Source organism: Labeo rohita, chromosome 25 (assembly GCF_022985175.1).
Source record: "Labeo rohita strain BAU-BD-2019 chromosome 25, IGBB_LRoh.1.0, whole genome shotgun sequence".
Classification (NCBI taxonomy): domain Eukaryota; kingdom Metazoa; phylum Chordata; class Actinopteri; order Cypriniformes; family Cyprinidae; genus Labeo; species Labeo rohita.
In genome coordinates, this window is record NC_066893.1 from 771575 (window position 1) to 787945 (window position 16371).

At 35.6% G+C, this 16371-nt stretch overlaps 1 protein-coding gene across 1 annotated transcript; it reads right to left on the reverse strand.

The window, feature by feature from the left end:
* On the reverse strand, positions 1-16343 carry clpxb (caseinolytic mitochondrial matrix peptidase chaperone subunit Xb). Its single transcript, XM_051099501.1, has 15 exons — positions 16127-16343; positions 15812-15880; positions 14650-14804; positions 14435-14555; positions 12657-12808; positions 12332-12491; positions 9452-9493; positions 8512-8688; positions 7076-7240; positions 6686-6774; positions 3944-4108; positions 3548-3850; positions 3147-3239; positions 1009-1115; positions 1-669 (listed from the first exon to the last, which is right to left on the reverse strand). Exons 2-15 carry the CDS (start codon positions 15864-15866, stop codon positions 582-584), a joined length of 1872 nt encoding a protein of 623 aa, XP_050955458.1. The 5' UTR covers positions 15867-15880; positions 16127-16343; the 3' UTR covers positions 1-581.
* Between the last annotated feature and the right edge of the window lie 28 nt (positions 16344-16371).

Genomic DNA, 16371 nt, shown 5'->3' on the forward strand with positions numbered 1-16371 from the left:
TGTGCATTTTTGTCAAATTTATTGTTGTCACATTGTTTTTGTTCAGTTCTTAAGTTAACAGTCTCAAAACAGTAAAACCTAAAAACTAGATGTACGTAACAGTGCTGTAGAATCGAACGTCATGGTTAAAACAGAGGCATAAGAAAATGTCACACGTGTGCCGTATCAGTGTGTCCTGCTGAAACAGGACGTGCGTCATAGGTGTATTATGCACCAGAAATACTAAAATTCAACATTTTGAAATTTCACATCATCCGGTTACTTCCCTTATAATGTTCACACACCGACAACAAGCAACAAATCACCCACTAACAACTTTAGAAGTAGAGAACAATTATCTTTAGACAGATTGAAAATAAGCTAGACTATGTTAGTGTATCTGTTTATTAAATAACACTTTTCATATCTCTCTGCTTTAGGTTATCAAACGCACCATATTTAATGTAATAAACATTCCAAAATGTTGTTCATTGTGCTGCCATTTAAAAATCTACAAACACTGCTCTCTGTTTAGGTCCGGCTGGAGGAACTCCACAGTGATTTTTAGGCAATGACACGACGTGTACACGACAGCTTCACGTTCAGTTGTTGGCGGCGTCAGCGTGTCTGGGCCAGTTGTCTTCCTCAGAGGCCGAGTCAAACTCTTCCTCTGTTTCTTTGGGAGGAGCTCTGGATCACAAACACACACAAATCAAAGTTTATTTTGCATATTATTAGTTGGGGATCCAGACTCAAAAACCGACCAGGGAGCCACTGGTGAAACATTTAATAGTCAAATAATTTTTTAAGTTGCCAAATTACAGAATCACTCATTATAGGTTGGTCATAAACATGTCAATGGTTCAGGTTTGTGGAATAATGTTGAAGATCTATTCAGTTGATGAAGATTTAAAAAGATCTGATTCATTCAAAAGAACCTGCTTGAAAACATTATGTACAAGCGATTGCTAACAACTACATTAGCTCATAGCCTTAGCTTTATGAATGATGAAAAAAACCTGGCTGTACCTGATGTAGCGTGGTCCACACTTGCCCTGAACCACCTCCTTAGTCAGTTCCACAGCAATGATGTCAGATTGAGGCACCTCAAACATGGGCTCCAGCAAGAGCTTCTCCTGAAAGACCAGAGATCACACACATCAGATATGTACTAACGGGATTTGGTGTCCAGTCCTGCTCCTGGAAGGCCACTGTCCTACGAATGCGCAAGCAGGAAAAAGCTTATGGGGTCCGATATTCCCAGATCAGTTTCAGTCCTCATTCATATGTGGATATAAATCGGATACATGCATTTGCATCTGGCATGTAAGCAGACAAATTGGATATCCCCCCCGATCAATGCAAGTTGTACATCTCTAAAAAAAGCAACGGTGGCAAATAACGTCAACTTAGGTGGACACTTTTCCAGGTCAGTATCAGCAAAGTGTTGCCAAGTACTCAGTTTCCCTGTGGAACTGGGCTTTTTTTAAACTGTTGCCATGGGGGTTTTTTTGTTCCGTAGGTTAAAGCAATCTCTGCCCTTCGCTATTTAAGGAAGATCCCTGCAGAAGGGGAAACCCGTGGAATAAACATGGTTGTTTTGATTAGCAATTGGTCTGGTTTTGTTTCGCAGACCTGGCAACCCTGTTTCTGGGTCAGTATGTCTAGCCTGGGTTGTTTCACCAAGTGTATAGTGTAAATGCAGGTCTCAGACACAGGGCACTGTTAAAGGATTAGTTCACTTCCAGAATAAAAAATTCCTGATAATTTACTCACCCTTACATCATCCAAGTTGTTCATGTCAGTCTTTCTTCAGTCAAAAAGAAAGTAAGATTTTTGAGGAAAACATTCCAGGTTTTTTCTCCATATAGTGGACTTCAATTGTAGGGCCCTATGAAATTTTCTCAACTCCTTTTTAATGGTAAGTTAAATTTTATTAATCAAAGAGCATGTCTAATTAATTAAAATCATGAAACTTACACAAATTCACATCACTTTAATAAAGACTTAACAAAAATGACGTTTAGGGCCCTAAAAATTGTTTTATTTATTCTCACCATATGTTTTATTGTTATCAATTTCTGTGTTTTAGCATGTCTAATTATTTGAATGCACACTTAATTTATTCAAATGTATTCTTAAAATAGCCTTATGAAAGTTTTTTTTGCCCTCAGAAATTCTGTGTTGTGTATTTAAAATGTTCTGGTTATCAAATGAAGGCATGAAACATTCATTTCATTTATCTTTTAATTATTAAAAATTAAGCAAACTTTTTTGGGCAAACAAAAAGGAAAATTAACTATTAAAACTAAAATATGGATGAAATGTTGTGTGATTATACCCTAAAAATCATGTTTGTTTCATTTTAGTAGTAGTAGCAGTAATAGTAGTAATATATATCTGGCACAATGTCTTCAAGTTGATGTCAATGTCTTCTTCAATGTCTTCAAAACCGGACTTTTATTTTGACTGGTTGCCGTGTCTACCTTTACATTTCTGTGTGTGCATGATATGACGCCATTTTTCCTAAAACGGAACGGTCAAATGCTGAAATCACAGCGAGCGTCACGCGCTTCAGTGTGTGTAGTAAACAAAAGCGCTCGTCTGCTCCATTCATTAAAACAGGGACACACAGAACATGCAGGATTCACATTTAAATGGTATTTTTGCGGTGTAATATTTACAGATACTAGTCCATAATACATAACGCATGAGGTCGAGCTAGTGTAAGACGAGCATTTTTGGATAAAAAGACACATCGTTTTACTAGATAGGACCCTTATTCCTCGTTATCGTGTAGAGCCGTTTGAAACTGCAATGAAACTGCAATTTGTATCTTCAACCCGTAGGCCACTATTGAAGTCCACTATATGGTGAAAAATCCTGGTGTTCTTTCCTCAAAAACCTTAATTTCCTTGCGACTCAAAAAAGAAAGACACAAACATTTTGGATGACATGAGGGTGAGTAAATTACCAGGAAATTCATTTTTATTCTGGAAGTGAACTAATCCTTTAAAAGACGACGTAAGCTGGTCGTCAGAAAAAAAAAATGGACATAGTCAACAAATCGGAATTGGGCATCAAGACATGCAGTGTAAATGTGGCCTAACAGAAATGCAAGGATGTGCAGGCAGATACTGAATGTGGTTTTGATTCTTGTTATTTACCATGATGGAGCGAAGACCTCTGGCTCCTGTCTTCCGTTCCAGTGCAAAACGGGCGATTGCTCTTAATGCCTCTGGGGTTACATTCAGCTCACACTGGAACGAAAAACACAAAAGCAGAAGATGAATAACTAGACTTACTACTGGTCTATGAATAACCACTAAGCACAAAATATGGGTTACCGTGATGTTGGTTGATGCAGGAGTGTTCAATCCTGCTCCTGGAGGACTACAGTCCTGCAGACTTTAGCTCCAACCCCAATTAAACCAACCTGATTTTCAATGAAGACCTTCAGACTGACTATAAACTTTCAAGTAAGTGTGTTGAAGCAATTTAAAGCAAAACACTGCAGGACACGCCATCCAGAAGCCGGACTGGACATCACTTGTTCAATTATACATACTTTATCCATACTGAAGAGAGCCTGATATTGAGGGACCACTGCGTTACGAGGCTCTGTAAGGATCTGCACCAGCATCTCCTCGTCTAGACTGTGCAGTGGCACCACCACAGGCAAACGGCCCACAAACTCTGGGATCATGCCGAACTCGATGAGGTCCCGTGCTTCAACGTGCCGCAGGAGCCGGTCCTTTTCCTCAATCTCAGCCATTGCGTCCATTTCATTCCCTGAGCTGTTGGCCAGATCTGCAGCCGCTGCAGCTCGACGCCCTTTGCCCAGGTTAGAAGGCGTCCCAAAACCAAGATACTGCAGGTGATATGAAGAAAGTACAACATACTGATAGTCAGATTTATGTTGAAGAACTTGTATTTAATTATATTAAACTGAGGAAAAAACAACCTTCTCATTTTTCCTACGGCTGATGATTCTGTCCAGCCCATTGAAAGCACCTGATGCCACAAACAGGATGTTGGTTGTATCCACTTGCACCGTCTCTCCTCTCAACTTCCTGCTGTTCTTCTCTGGAACATTAACGATTGTTCCCTCAAGCAATTTCAGCAAACCCTGAGCAGACACACAGGAACATCAGCATTTAAGAAAATGACACACAATGCAAAAAAAAGTCTCTGCTGAAGCTTCTTTTCTGCAGTGAATTATAACATTATTAAGTTGGCTTGAGAAAGACAACGTACTGATCTGCTGTATAAGCTTCTTCTTCTTCTGAGAAAAATTTAGAATCTCCTCCTAGAGCTTTAAAGCTACAACCAGCAACCTCGGGTCAAACCTTCAGACTGGTCTGAAGTTAATTGCTATATCTTTTCTAAATGATCCGGCTCACGGTTTAAGAAAACCAGACTATCAAAACGACCTAAAATCCCATAGACTTTCATTGACGGGGTGAAAACTTTTATACAAAGAGACCTATGGTGCATCTATGCTGTTTATTGCTATTGCAAAGCTTAACAACTCCCTACTTAAAAAACAGCTAAAACCAGCCTAAGCTGAATGGCTGGCTTGGCTGGACTCCCAGGCTGGTTTTAAAGTGGCTTAAAGTGGTTTTGGCCACTTTTTAGCTGATCAGGCTGGTCTTAGCTGGCCATGCTGGGAGACTTGCTAAAAGACAAGCCAAGGTTAAACCAGCTATTTTCAACTTAAACCAACTAAGGCTAGACAACCAGCCTTGGCTGGTTTTAGCTGTTTTTTACTGAATCAGCTGGTTTTAGCTGGTTTAAACATGTTAATCATGCTAGCAACATGCTAATAATGCTAGAAACACACTAACAACATGATAGTAACTTGCCAATCATGCTAACAACTGCTAGTAACTTGCTAATCAAACTAGTTACTTTCTACTAATTTGCTAACCATGTTAGAAACATGTTAACAACATGTTAGTAACTTGCTAATCAAGCTAGCAACATGTTCTTAACTTGCTAATCATACTAGTAACATACTAGTAACTTGCTAATCATCATGATAAGATGCTAGAAACATGATAGCAAAATGTTTATCGTGCTAACATGTTAGTAACATGCTAATATGCTAGCAACAAGCCAAAGACTACAGAATAGTAGTCCCGCCTTCTTAATGAAAAAAGGGCCAATCATTGACTAGTAAAGTCAGCGTGTCACTGCAGCTGCCGTTAGAAGTCCCGGCTTTTTTTTTTTTTTTTTTTTGAGAATCGCTTTTTGAATGTTAGACACATGCTAGTAACATTTTAATCATGCTATAAACATGTTAGGAACTTGCTAATCATGCTAATAACATGTTAGTAACTTGTTAATCATGTTGTTAACTTGCTAATCATGGTAGTAACATGTTAACAACATGCTAATCATGCAAACAACACTGTAATCAGCCTATAAAAATGTAAGCAACAAGCTAATCATGCTAACAACATGTTAAATCATGTAAGCATGACAGCAATGATAGCAACATCAACTTTCATACTTTTACAACTGCTTCAAACTTTCAGGCTAAGCTTTCTCAAGCCAACTTAAAGTTTGTTCTCCAACTTTACTCATCTGGTTCTGTTTATCCTACTACTCGTTGCTGGTTTGTGTTCTACTTCGCACGTTGAACCTTCAAGGGTTCTTTTAAGCGAGGAGTACCCAAGTTACAACAGCTAGCCACTGGGGTACCTCAAGGTTCGGTTGTTGGCCCACTTCTCTTTTTGATATAAACAATACAGCTGGCACCATTTAGAAAAAGTTTTCCTACCTTTTAAGTTGAACCTATCTATAACAATTCAGCACAATATCATTATTCAGCTGGTTATGACAGTAACAACACCAGCTGGTTCAGCTATGAACCCAGTGGATTACCAGCTGACTTTCACAGACTGCTTACCAGACTACATGGTCATGCAGATTAGTACTTTTTAGCATCAAGATCAGACCCTCCCTGTCCTTCCTTTCTGCTGTATTCAGTAGATGCTTGTCATCTCAAACGCAGACTTCTGTAATGACTTCAGTGAACCCACACACTTCTCAGTCTCACCGCTCTGTTTGCTATTAGTTGCCCACATTGTCTGGATCTGGTCTAGATTCTGTTGAGTGTGCAGCAGCTATTTATTTCTGAATCTTTTAGGAGATTGGGAAATCATTTTGTTTTTTTGTTTTTTTCTTGGTTTTACCACAGTGGGCGTCTTTGTAAAAAATGTAAACGCATGTTTATGGAAACCTCAGCTCAAGAGTTCCTTGGAACAAAAGTGATCTCAGAAGCACATTTCAAGGTTAAACAAAGTCAAGAAACTTCCATTGGACCACTTAGATTAACCCTTTAAACTACAGTTTTGCGGAAGAGAAATTATGACCAACTGACCAACAAAATGTCCTGTCGTTGTTTGTTGTGCTCGCAGCTCCTTAGATTTACATGGACACAATCTGATTTATTCAACTAATTGTCTAATTTAAAAAAAACTGCTTCACAATTGCACTGTGCATTAGTTATATTTCATGACTTGTTAAAAACGTATATATTAATATCCATACAACAATTCTGGGATGTTCAGGCAGTACCTCTGACAAGAGATTTTCAGCAGTGTGAAGTAGTTCAGTAGGCCAGTAACTCTGTGTATTGGCGGTGACAGAATCATAGAGCTTTGGGAGAGATGAATGTGGCTGAAATATAATCACAGACCTGCTGAACTCCTTCACCTCCAACATCTCTCAGCTGATGAATTCCAGGCACACTGCCAATCTTATCCACCTCATCCAGAAACACTATGCCTGCAAGAGAATGACAAATGAATGACAAATCACAGACCTTCGAACAGAAAGGGTTCATTTTTAAAAATAGTAAGTTCACTTAGAAAGAGGAATCAAAATGTTTCAGTGAAATATTAAAAGGTCAGACACAGAGGCGTTTTATATCAGTCAACTTCTGTTCCTTGTAATGAAAGATTATTGTTTATTAAATGTGGGGAGGCAGGCCATCTTCACTTCCATGAAACCATTGGTTACTACAGTAAAATCTGTTATTTTTTTCTAAGATTAAATGTTACAAAATTGCAAAGTCTGAGAGTCTGACCTTGCTGGGCTTTCTCAACTGAATAGTTGGCGTCCTGCAGAAGTTTGGCAATAACAGATTCAATGTCCTCGCCCACATAGCCCGCCTGTGTCAGGGTGGTACAATCGCAGATTGCGAAGGGTACATCCAAGCATTTAGCCAGAGTCTGGGCCAGCAGAGTTTTACCTGTGAATGTTAACAAAAATACAATATTTCAATATACACTACCAGTCAAAAGTTTTTGAACAGTAAGATTTATGTTTTTGTTTTTAAAGTCTCTTCTGCTCACCAAGCCTGCATTTATTTGATCCAAAGTGCAAACAGTAAAATTTAGAAGTATTTTTATGATTTAAAACAACTGCTTTCTATTTGAATATATAGTCAAATGTAATTTATTTCTGTGATCAAAGCTACATTTTCCGTATCAGTACTCCAGTCTTCAGAGATCTTTTGAGAGAGGGAAAGAAATGCTCCTTGCTTTCATTTAGCCAAGGATGCTTTAAATTGATCAAAAGTGATGACAAAGGCACTTAATGTTACAAAAGATTTCTACCTCAGATAAATGCTGTTTTTCTGAACTTTGTATTCAAAGAAACCTGAAAAAAAAATTCTACTCAGCTATTTTCAACATAATAATAAATGTTTTTTGAACAGCAAATCAAATTATTACAATAATTTCTGAAGGATCATGTGACTGGAGTAATGACGCTAAAATGATGCTTTGAAATCACAGGAATAAATTACATTTGACTATATATTCAAATAGAAAGCAGTTGTTTTAAATCATAAAAATACTTCAAAATTTTACTGTTTGCACTTTGGATCAAATAAAAAATACGTTCAAACAGAAAACAGTTATTTTAAATAGTAAAAATATTTTAAAATTATACTGTTTTTGCTGTACTTCGGATTAATTAAATGCGACTTTGTGAGCAGAAGAGACTTAAAAATTAAGATTAGAAACTTAGATTAAAAATCTTAATTTTCAAAAACTTATGATGGATAGTGTAAATCAAAATTATCAAATTTTAACATTTCATTCAGTTGACTAGATTTTAGGCACACAGACTATATATATTTATTTATTTATTTATTTATTTATTTTTCAAAAACCACAGAGTATGACACCTTCTTGCTGTTCTGTCATTAATACAAGTGCTAACATATCCTAAAAGGATAAATCGCACAAATAAATGTCCAAGTCATGGTTAATAAATCAATCAATCGATCAATCAATAAATAAATAAAAATAATATATAATAATTTGTGTATAGAAAATTAGGCCTATTTTGGGGTCATTAAGATTTTTTGCATTATTTTAATGAAAATTAAGCATATTTCACCTCTAATTCTTATAGACTGGTTAAGTATTTATCAATAGCCATACACATCAAACAATACATCAAATTGGCCACCAGTAGGTGCTATACAGGGTTATGTGAAGATCCCGTACTAACCTGATCCAGTGGGTCCCAGCAACACAATGTTGCTCTTTTCCAGCTTAATATCAGTGGGGGCGGAGTCAAGCACGTCCCTGCCCCTTTTGTCTTGAGGAGCTTGCTGATTGGTCTGCTGCTGAACAGACGCGCCCAGAGCGTTGCCATGGGGATTGATTCCAGCGATCTGAAGCAGCTCTAAGAAAACAACCACACCACACTTCACATCTCCATCCAGCACATCATGTGTTATTTATTTAACCATGAAAAAGCAACATGACTCCACAGGAATTTAGCTGCTTTTGCCCGGAACCCTGTGGGCTAAATCTCTCTAAAAATATAAAATAACCAAACACAGATTTTTCTTCCTCTACTTTCAGTCAAGTGTGGAATGTGTTATTTGTTTTCAAAGGAGTAGTTTGGAGTTTTCACTGTGTTTTCAATTATTTGCTTTTTAAGTTTTCTCATGAATTCACAGTTAAACTACTCTTATACATGAGCTTGTATCTTGATTAAGTATCAAATCTCAGGATCTAAGTTGGGGTAGCGGTCACTATTACACAACCCATAATTATGTCATCAGAACGGCCTAGTTTCCAAGCCCTGTCCAGTATGAGCCAGACCGGCAGGTCTCCTGCTGGCCCTCGTCCACACTATAAATAAGAACCAAGCGGACAGAAGCCCCAGTGTGAAATCTGAATGGCCAGAGACCCTGAGGGCTCTAACTAGGTCGTTGTGACACTTCATCCCACTTTATGGAGGTCAGTGATGAACCCAACAGATCCTGAGTGCACCACACACAAGCACAGATGGTTGATATGTGTATACATGTAAACATGGAGTCATGTTATGTCTGCAAATTTCACAATTTGTACCACAAAACCGTCGGGAAGTTCAAATGTTTCCTCTGTTAGGTTATTCTACTGTATGTGAACGTGAAGTACACAAAACAAACACTTACTTGTAAACCTGTATTCATCTTCACGTCTTCTGATCTCTAACTCTACAGAGGAAAGGACAGTAAACTTAGCATAATGAGCAAATCTAACATCACAAAATGAGTTGTGTAACAGTAACAGCAGGGGAAAGTTCAGACGCTTACGCTGGCTCTACCCTGGAATACTACAGACACACCACTGGACAAATGACAAACTATACAGACCCTCAATGCCTCAACAGATCAGTGAGCTGAAGAACGGGAACAGTACGGACTGAATTGCAGCTTTTGTCTCTCATACACTACCATACAAACATTTAGGGTCAATAGGAATAATTTTAAGAAATTAAGAATCGCAAGGATGCGTTAAATTGATTGGACGTATTAGTAAGGCCTTTTAATTTTGTTACAAAGATAGATTTCTAATAAATGCTGGTCTTTGAACTTCTTTTTTTGCAGCCTTATGTCTCACTTGGGACAAAGAGGAAAGTAAATTTGAACTTTCTCCTCATCAAAAAAATGCAGAAAAAAAAAGAGTGTTTTTCACAAAAAGTTTTCAACATTGGAATATAAATGTAATAAAATGTTTCTTGAGCAGCAAATCAGCATATTAGAATGATTTCTGAAGGATCATGTGACACTGAAGACTGGAGTAATGATGCTGAACATTCAGCTTTGATCACAGGAATAAACTACATTTTAATAAAATATTAAAATAGAAAACTGTTTTATTTGTAATATTTCTAATCAAATAAATGCAGGCTTGGTGAGCATAAGAGATTTTCAAAAACAATAAAAGAAAATTTACTGACCCCAAATGTTTGAACAGGAGTGTATAATATTTCATATGTAAATATTTATGCAATAAAATGGGTTAAAGGATGGTAATAATGTAATATTATTAAAGTATTATTATAATTTCTACCCAACAATCACTGACAGTAATCAAGCAGATTCAAGACGTTTAATGTAAACACTAAAATACATTCAATTTGTTGTTCCACTTTTTTTCCCACTGTTTTTCCACTTTTCCAAAAAAAATAATATCTAACTTTTGAGTGTCTTTCTTTCTTTTTTCTTTTTTCTTTTTTTTTTTTTTTTTTTTTTTTTTGAAGTAGTCAGCTTGAAATGATTCATAGAAATATAATTTTTAGAAATAAAAAAGATATATATATATATATATATATATATATATATATGGCGGTCACAAGACAAGGAAGGTTAGTAAAACTAAAGATACACTGTTTTGGAAAGATACTGGCCAAATAAAGTGTCTGTTAAAATCCTTGTAATCAGTGTTGGGGAAAGTTACTTTTAAAAGTAATGCATTTACAATTTTGCATTATTCCCTTTTAAAAAAAGTAACTACTTGCGTTACTTTTTCTGGAAAGTAATGAGTTGCGTTACTTTCTAAATCTGAGCAGGGCTTGCTTGTTTGTTTTAATATAAAAAGTTCAATTTTTGGCATATGTAAAAGCCCTTTCACACCAAAAGCCTCAGGCTGAAGGAAAAGTAAATTTTCATCTGTATAACAGAATGCAGAAGATGAAAAGTTCAACACACTTCAGCAATAATAAAAAAAGAAGAACAAATGTTAGTTTATCTTGAGTAATTTTTGCTGAATCATTGTTTTGGAAGTAAAGTCCACTTCCAAAACAATGATTCACATATAATGCACTCTTGTCATCCCAGATGTTCATGTCTTTCAGAAATTATGTTTTTTGAGGAAAACATTTCTGCATTTTTCTCCATATAATGGACTGATATGGTGCCACAATTTTGGTGCCTAAAATGTTTTCCTCAAAAAACATTTCTTTACGACTGAAGAGACAAACACATGAACATCTTGGATGACAAGGGGGTGAGTACATTATCTGTAAATTCTTGTTCTGGAAGTGTCCTTTAATATGATTGAATTGGATCATCAAAGGTCAGCAGCAAAAACATTAGTTAAAAAATGGGATTAAATACATAAAAGATATTTGTATTATTTAACTTATTTAATGACTGCAGGTTTGAATCATATGTTCACATTTATTCTAGAACTAAAGTAACACTAAAGTAACATCTCTCTCCCGATTTCTCTCGACATGGGGACAGGAGAGCTTTTAATCAATAAATAGGAAAAAAGTAACTGCCGTTACTTATTTAAAAAAGTAACTCAGATATTTTCTTGCAAATTAAAAAGTAATGCGTTACTTTACTAGTTACTTGAAAAAAAGTAAACTCATTATGTAACAAGCATTACTTGCAATGAGTTACCCCAACACTGCGTGTAATATTCATTATGTTGCTTAAGCTTATTATATTTTATTAACATGTATTGTTATATTTGTGTATTGAAAGAAATATTTTCATTGTATTATTTGCTGTGCTCATTTACTCAATTACAAAGTGGAAAATATTTTAACAAAACCTGAAGTTTTTTTTATTATTAGTTCTTTTTTTGTTGAGATACTGTCTACTGAATAAGACTAAGCGGTAACAGTTTACAATGAGGTTCAATTTGTTAACATTAGATACCAAAAGCAATGAACATTTTTAGGTATGCCACCGACTTTCTGGTTGACTAAACGTGTGTTTAGTCAAATAATCTTTAATATATAGCCTATAATCTTTCATATATACCCTACTCCACGCTCAAGCGCACATATAAAGCTTGCCGCAGAGTACCGGCAAAAGTAATGACTGTGTTGGGAAAAATATCAAGGAGAGAGGAGAGATTTTATTATATTATTTAACAAAAACTAGTGCTATTTCAGTCCGTGTGGATGCTGACTCACAGCAGTCTCCAGTTTTTCCTCTGCAACTAACCAATGAATACAATTTATTTAGTATTTATATATTTAGAGTATTTAGATATTTATTTTATCGTTAAATGGCAGATTACGATATAATACAAACCTCTAGGAGAGAGCGAACTCTGTTTCTCCGTTTCCGCTTGCTGTCGGCCTGCTGCCGGAAGGTTGTTGTAGATCCGTTTGTAATGATTATAGACGGCAACTGCCAACACTTTCTTGGCGTACGACTGACCAACAACATATTTGTCGAGGTAGGCATAAATCTACAGAGGGTGAGACAACAGAAGCCCATGTGAGCAGATGTTTACTGCATTTCTAGGACCTGATGTCACAGGATTAGCTAGTTTACTTTCAAAAAGTTGATCTGATTACACAAAGATTAACTTACGTTAACGTAATAATGTCTGTATGGTGTGATGGAATCGTACCTTTTTAGGAGGTGGAGGGGGTTTCTGAGCTAATGCAAATTTCACATGCTCAGAGCTATCCGCTTCCTTATTCAAACCCTTTTTGGAGTCGGCCTCAGACAGGACCACAAAGAAATGATGGCACTTTTCACATTTCACAAACCGTGTGGAGGCTGTATGAGGCAAATGCAAGATAGCTGTTCAGTCAACGAAATTAACGAAGTTTTTAGCACAGACATAGAATAATAGAATATCTAGATGCCACAATCAGCAGAAACCTTGGAAGGTGAACATTTCTATATAACATAGTTTGAGTAATTAATATAGATCATATAATCATCTGTATATACCATTGGTTCTCAGTTAGTTTTAGCATTAGATTTACAATGCATTTATTTTAGTATAGTTATATATAAGTATAGTTCAGTTGTAATTAAACTTTATTTCGAGTACTACTTGTGCACAATGAACATTTCTTAATATTAAACCTAAAATATGTTTTAATGTCACTACTAATGAAGATCTTTAAATAATATTAATAAATATCTTAATAATAAATGTCTTTAAATGCAAAATATTTAAAGTGTACCTAAAGTGTACTTGCAATAGTTCCACTTTAGGACACAATCAAATATACGCAAGTATATCTTTAGTTGGACTTCAATTAAAGTGCATTAAGTGCATAATTAGTTGTTCCAGTTTAGCAGACTTTAAATATGCCAGTTTAATATATTAAAAGTACAACTGCAGGATATTTTATTAAGTACCTAACATGTAACTGTATTTGTAGTATACTTAGCATGAAATAAATGTATTTTAAATACATTTTAGTATATTTATTTTTCACTAGGGGGGTGACAAAAAAGAGAGATTGTCCTAGATCTACTATTCATTAAAATATACATTATATGTATGAATTGCATTTTTAATTACTTGAGTACAAAAAATCTAGGATGAACATAATTTTAATAGCGTTTTTTTTTTTTTTAAATTAACATTGAAAATCAATGGTTATACTGTCCTGAAACCATGATGAAGCGAATAACTACCTAAATAAAAACAGAAGAAATAGTTAACTTTTTGTCATTTTATTTATTTTTTATTAATAACATTTGAAAAACAATTGTAGGCCAAATCAAAGTCATGATACCAAAATTGTGGTGCAAGCAATATGTTTAAGTTTTTATTAATTAATTTTATCAATTAACAAACAAACAAACTTATAAATAAATAAATACATAAATAAAAGAAACTAAATGCTGACGTGGAATCCAGTTATTCATTTCTTTGGTTATTAATAGAGGTCGACCGATATTGAATTTTACCGATACCGATAACTAGGTTGGACCACACTGGCCGATACTGATTAATCGACCGATAGTTTTTAAAATGGATACTGAACAGAAAATAAACAGTGCTCTACTATTTAAAAAAAAAAAAAAAAAAAGTAGCCTACTGAACCATACTTTATAAATGAATAAAAAGATTAATATTAATTATATATTGATCATTACAGTTAGTTCATTGTTCATTGATGTTAACAAAAGCAACTAAATTTTGAAAAAATATATCAGTAAATGCTGAAATTAACACACTCTAACAAGGAACAACACTTCAGACAACGTATCCAACCCGGAAAAAACTATCGGCATGGATTTTTGCTGATAACCGATAGTTCCGCCAACCAACCATCTGTGCTGATTAATCAGCAAAACCGATACATCGGTCGACATCTAGTTATTAATAAAACCTCCCATAATAAACATTAAATACTGGTCGAAAGATAGAGTGATACTTACATACAAAAGTCTCCACGTGTGTACACGGATCTCCACATTTCGGACATCTCAGCTGACTGCCACCTTTCCCTGAACCTCCCGCACCTGACGCCCGCTTTCCACCCGCCTCACTTACACCCTTCTGCAAAACAGTCATCAAATATAATCAATAACTAGGAGTATTTTATACATCAAAGAAACATTCATGTACATGTAACAAAAAGAATGAAGAGTACCTTTCCACCATCACCGTCTCTGGTCGTACCGTCTTTAGAGGCGAAACACACTGCTGTTTGTGAAAACAATCTCACGTGCACAAACGGAGGTAGATGAACTTCATCACACACTGCTCTGGTGTGGCTGAAGAGCTGAACACGTGAACGAGGAAAACCTGTCAGAAAAAAATATGATAAACAATTAAACTAGTTAAACTACATTTGACAGACTTACATTTTGGTTTAAAGTAAAAAAAAAAAGGCTTAATGATGGATTTGTTTCTTACAAACGTGCACCTTTTTGCTACTAAAGACATTAAATAATAGATCTGATCAGCTGTTTGGACTCTCATTCTGACGGCACCCATTCACTACAGAGGATTCATTGGTGAGCAAGTGATGTAATGCTACATTTTTTCAAATGTAATTCAGATACAAAATCCTCTACATCTTGAATGGCCTGAGGGTGAGCACATTTTCAGTAAATGTTCATTTCTGGCCAAGCTAGCTATTCCTTTAAGTATATATTATTCCCGTAATAAGTTCTTGTTTAAAAGTATGTTAAAATGCACTTATTTTCCCAATATTTTAAACACCATTGCATGTGAATGATAACACAACATTAGCATTAGATGCCACTGCTATACCATGGTACTGGTCATCAAACATAACTGTCATGAAAACAACATAAAAAACTAAATCAGTAAAATCAGACCTTATTAACAAACACTACTAATACTGTGATGTAAACATTGGGCTCAGTTAATTTATGAAAGAATTACAAACACTGTCTGTTAGTTTAGATTCTGTTGGCTGTGTGTCAAAAGCTACAACTGCCAACTAGACGGTAACCATTATAGGCATGTTGCAACTTTCCAGCATGCCACTGATATTTAACATACTGGTTTATATTTGATTATTTGAAAAACAAATAACAATCCTGAGTAATTTTAAGCATGAAATAACTTTCCCAGAACTTTGCACTGAGGATTTTTAAGACAAAAACCTTCCTGGTTGATGATAACAAACCTTAAAAATGTACGTTCTAGGAATGTCCCAGGACGTTCTGGGAACTAAAAACTGTTAGCTAGGCTTCATCTGCTGTTAAGAAACCATGTTGAGTGTACTACAACAGTTCTTGAGTTATCTATTTGTATTTTTTGAGTGTTAATGGTTCACTCACCTTTATGAACAGACTTTAGAATCACCCTCACTGCGGGTCCACATGAACAGGACATATTTAAAACCAGATCTGATGAGAAAAATAATAATAGTCCACATTAAACACACACATACAGTATATTACTACACTAAAAATGCAAATAAAGTTGTTAAGTGCTGTCAGATATAATTAGTAACTTTCATATATTATCTAAACTGAAAATAAAATGCAAAACTGCATGCATGAACTTAATGAGTAATGCCGTAACAACACAGCGCAGTAACGTTAGTGCTCAACTACACATGCGCTGCTGTGAATGATGGCTGACATACTTACTAGAACTCTGTGTTCGAGTTTCCTCTGCAGCAGATTTGTCTTCCAGGAAGCGGATTTAAGAGCAGGATCTGAGCGGAATAAAAGCTAGAAGCGGTTTCATGCCAGTGTCAGTGTCCGCTGTCCTCAGAAATGATATTAGATGAAGTTCAGTGTTGATCAGTGTGATATAACCTCTGCTGTCATGAAGTGGGTCAGGGTGACGTAGATGGCCAGATAGAGCTCTGTTTGTGTCACATGATAGTGAA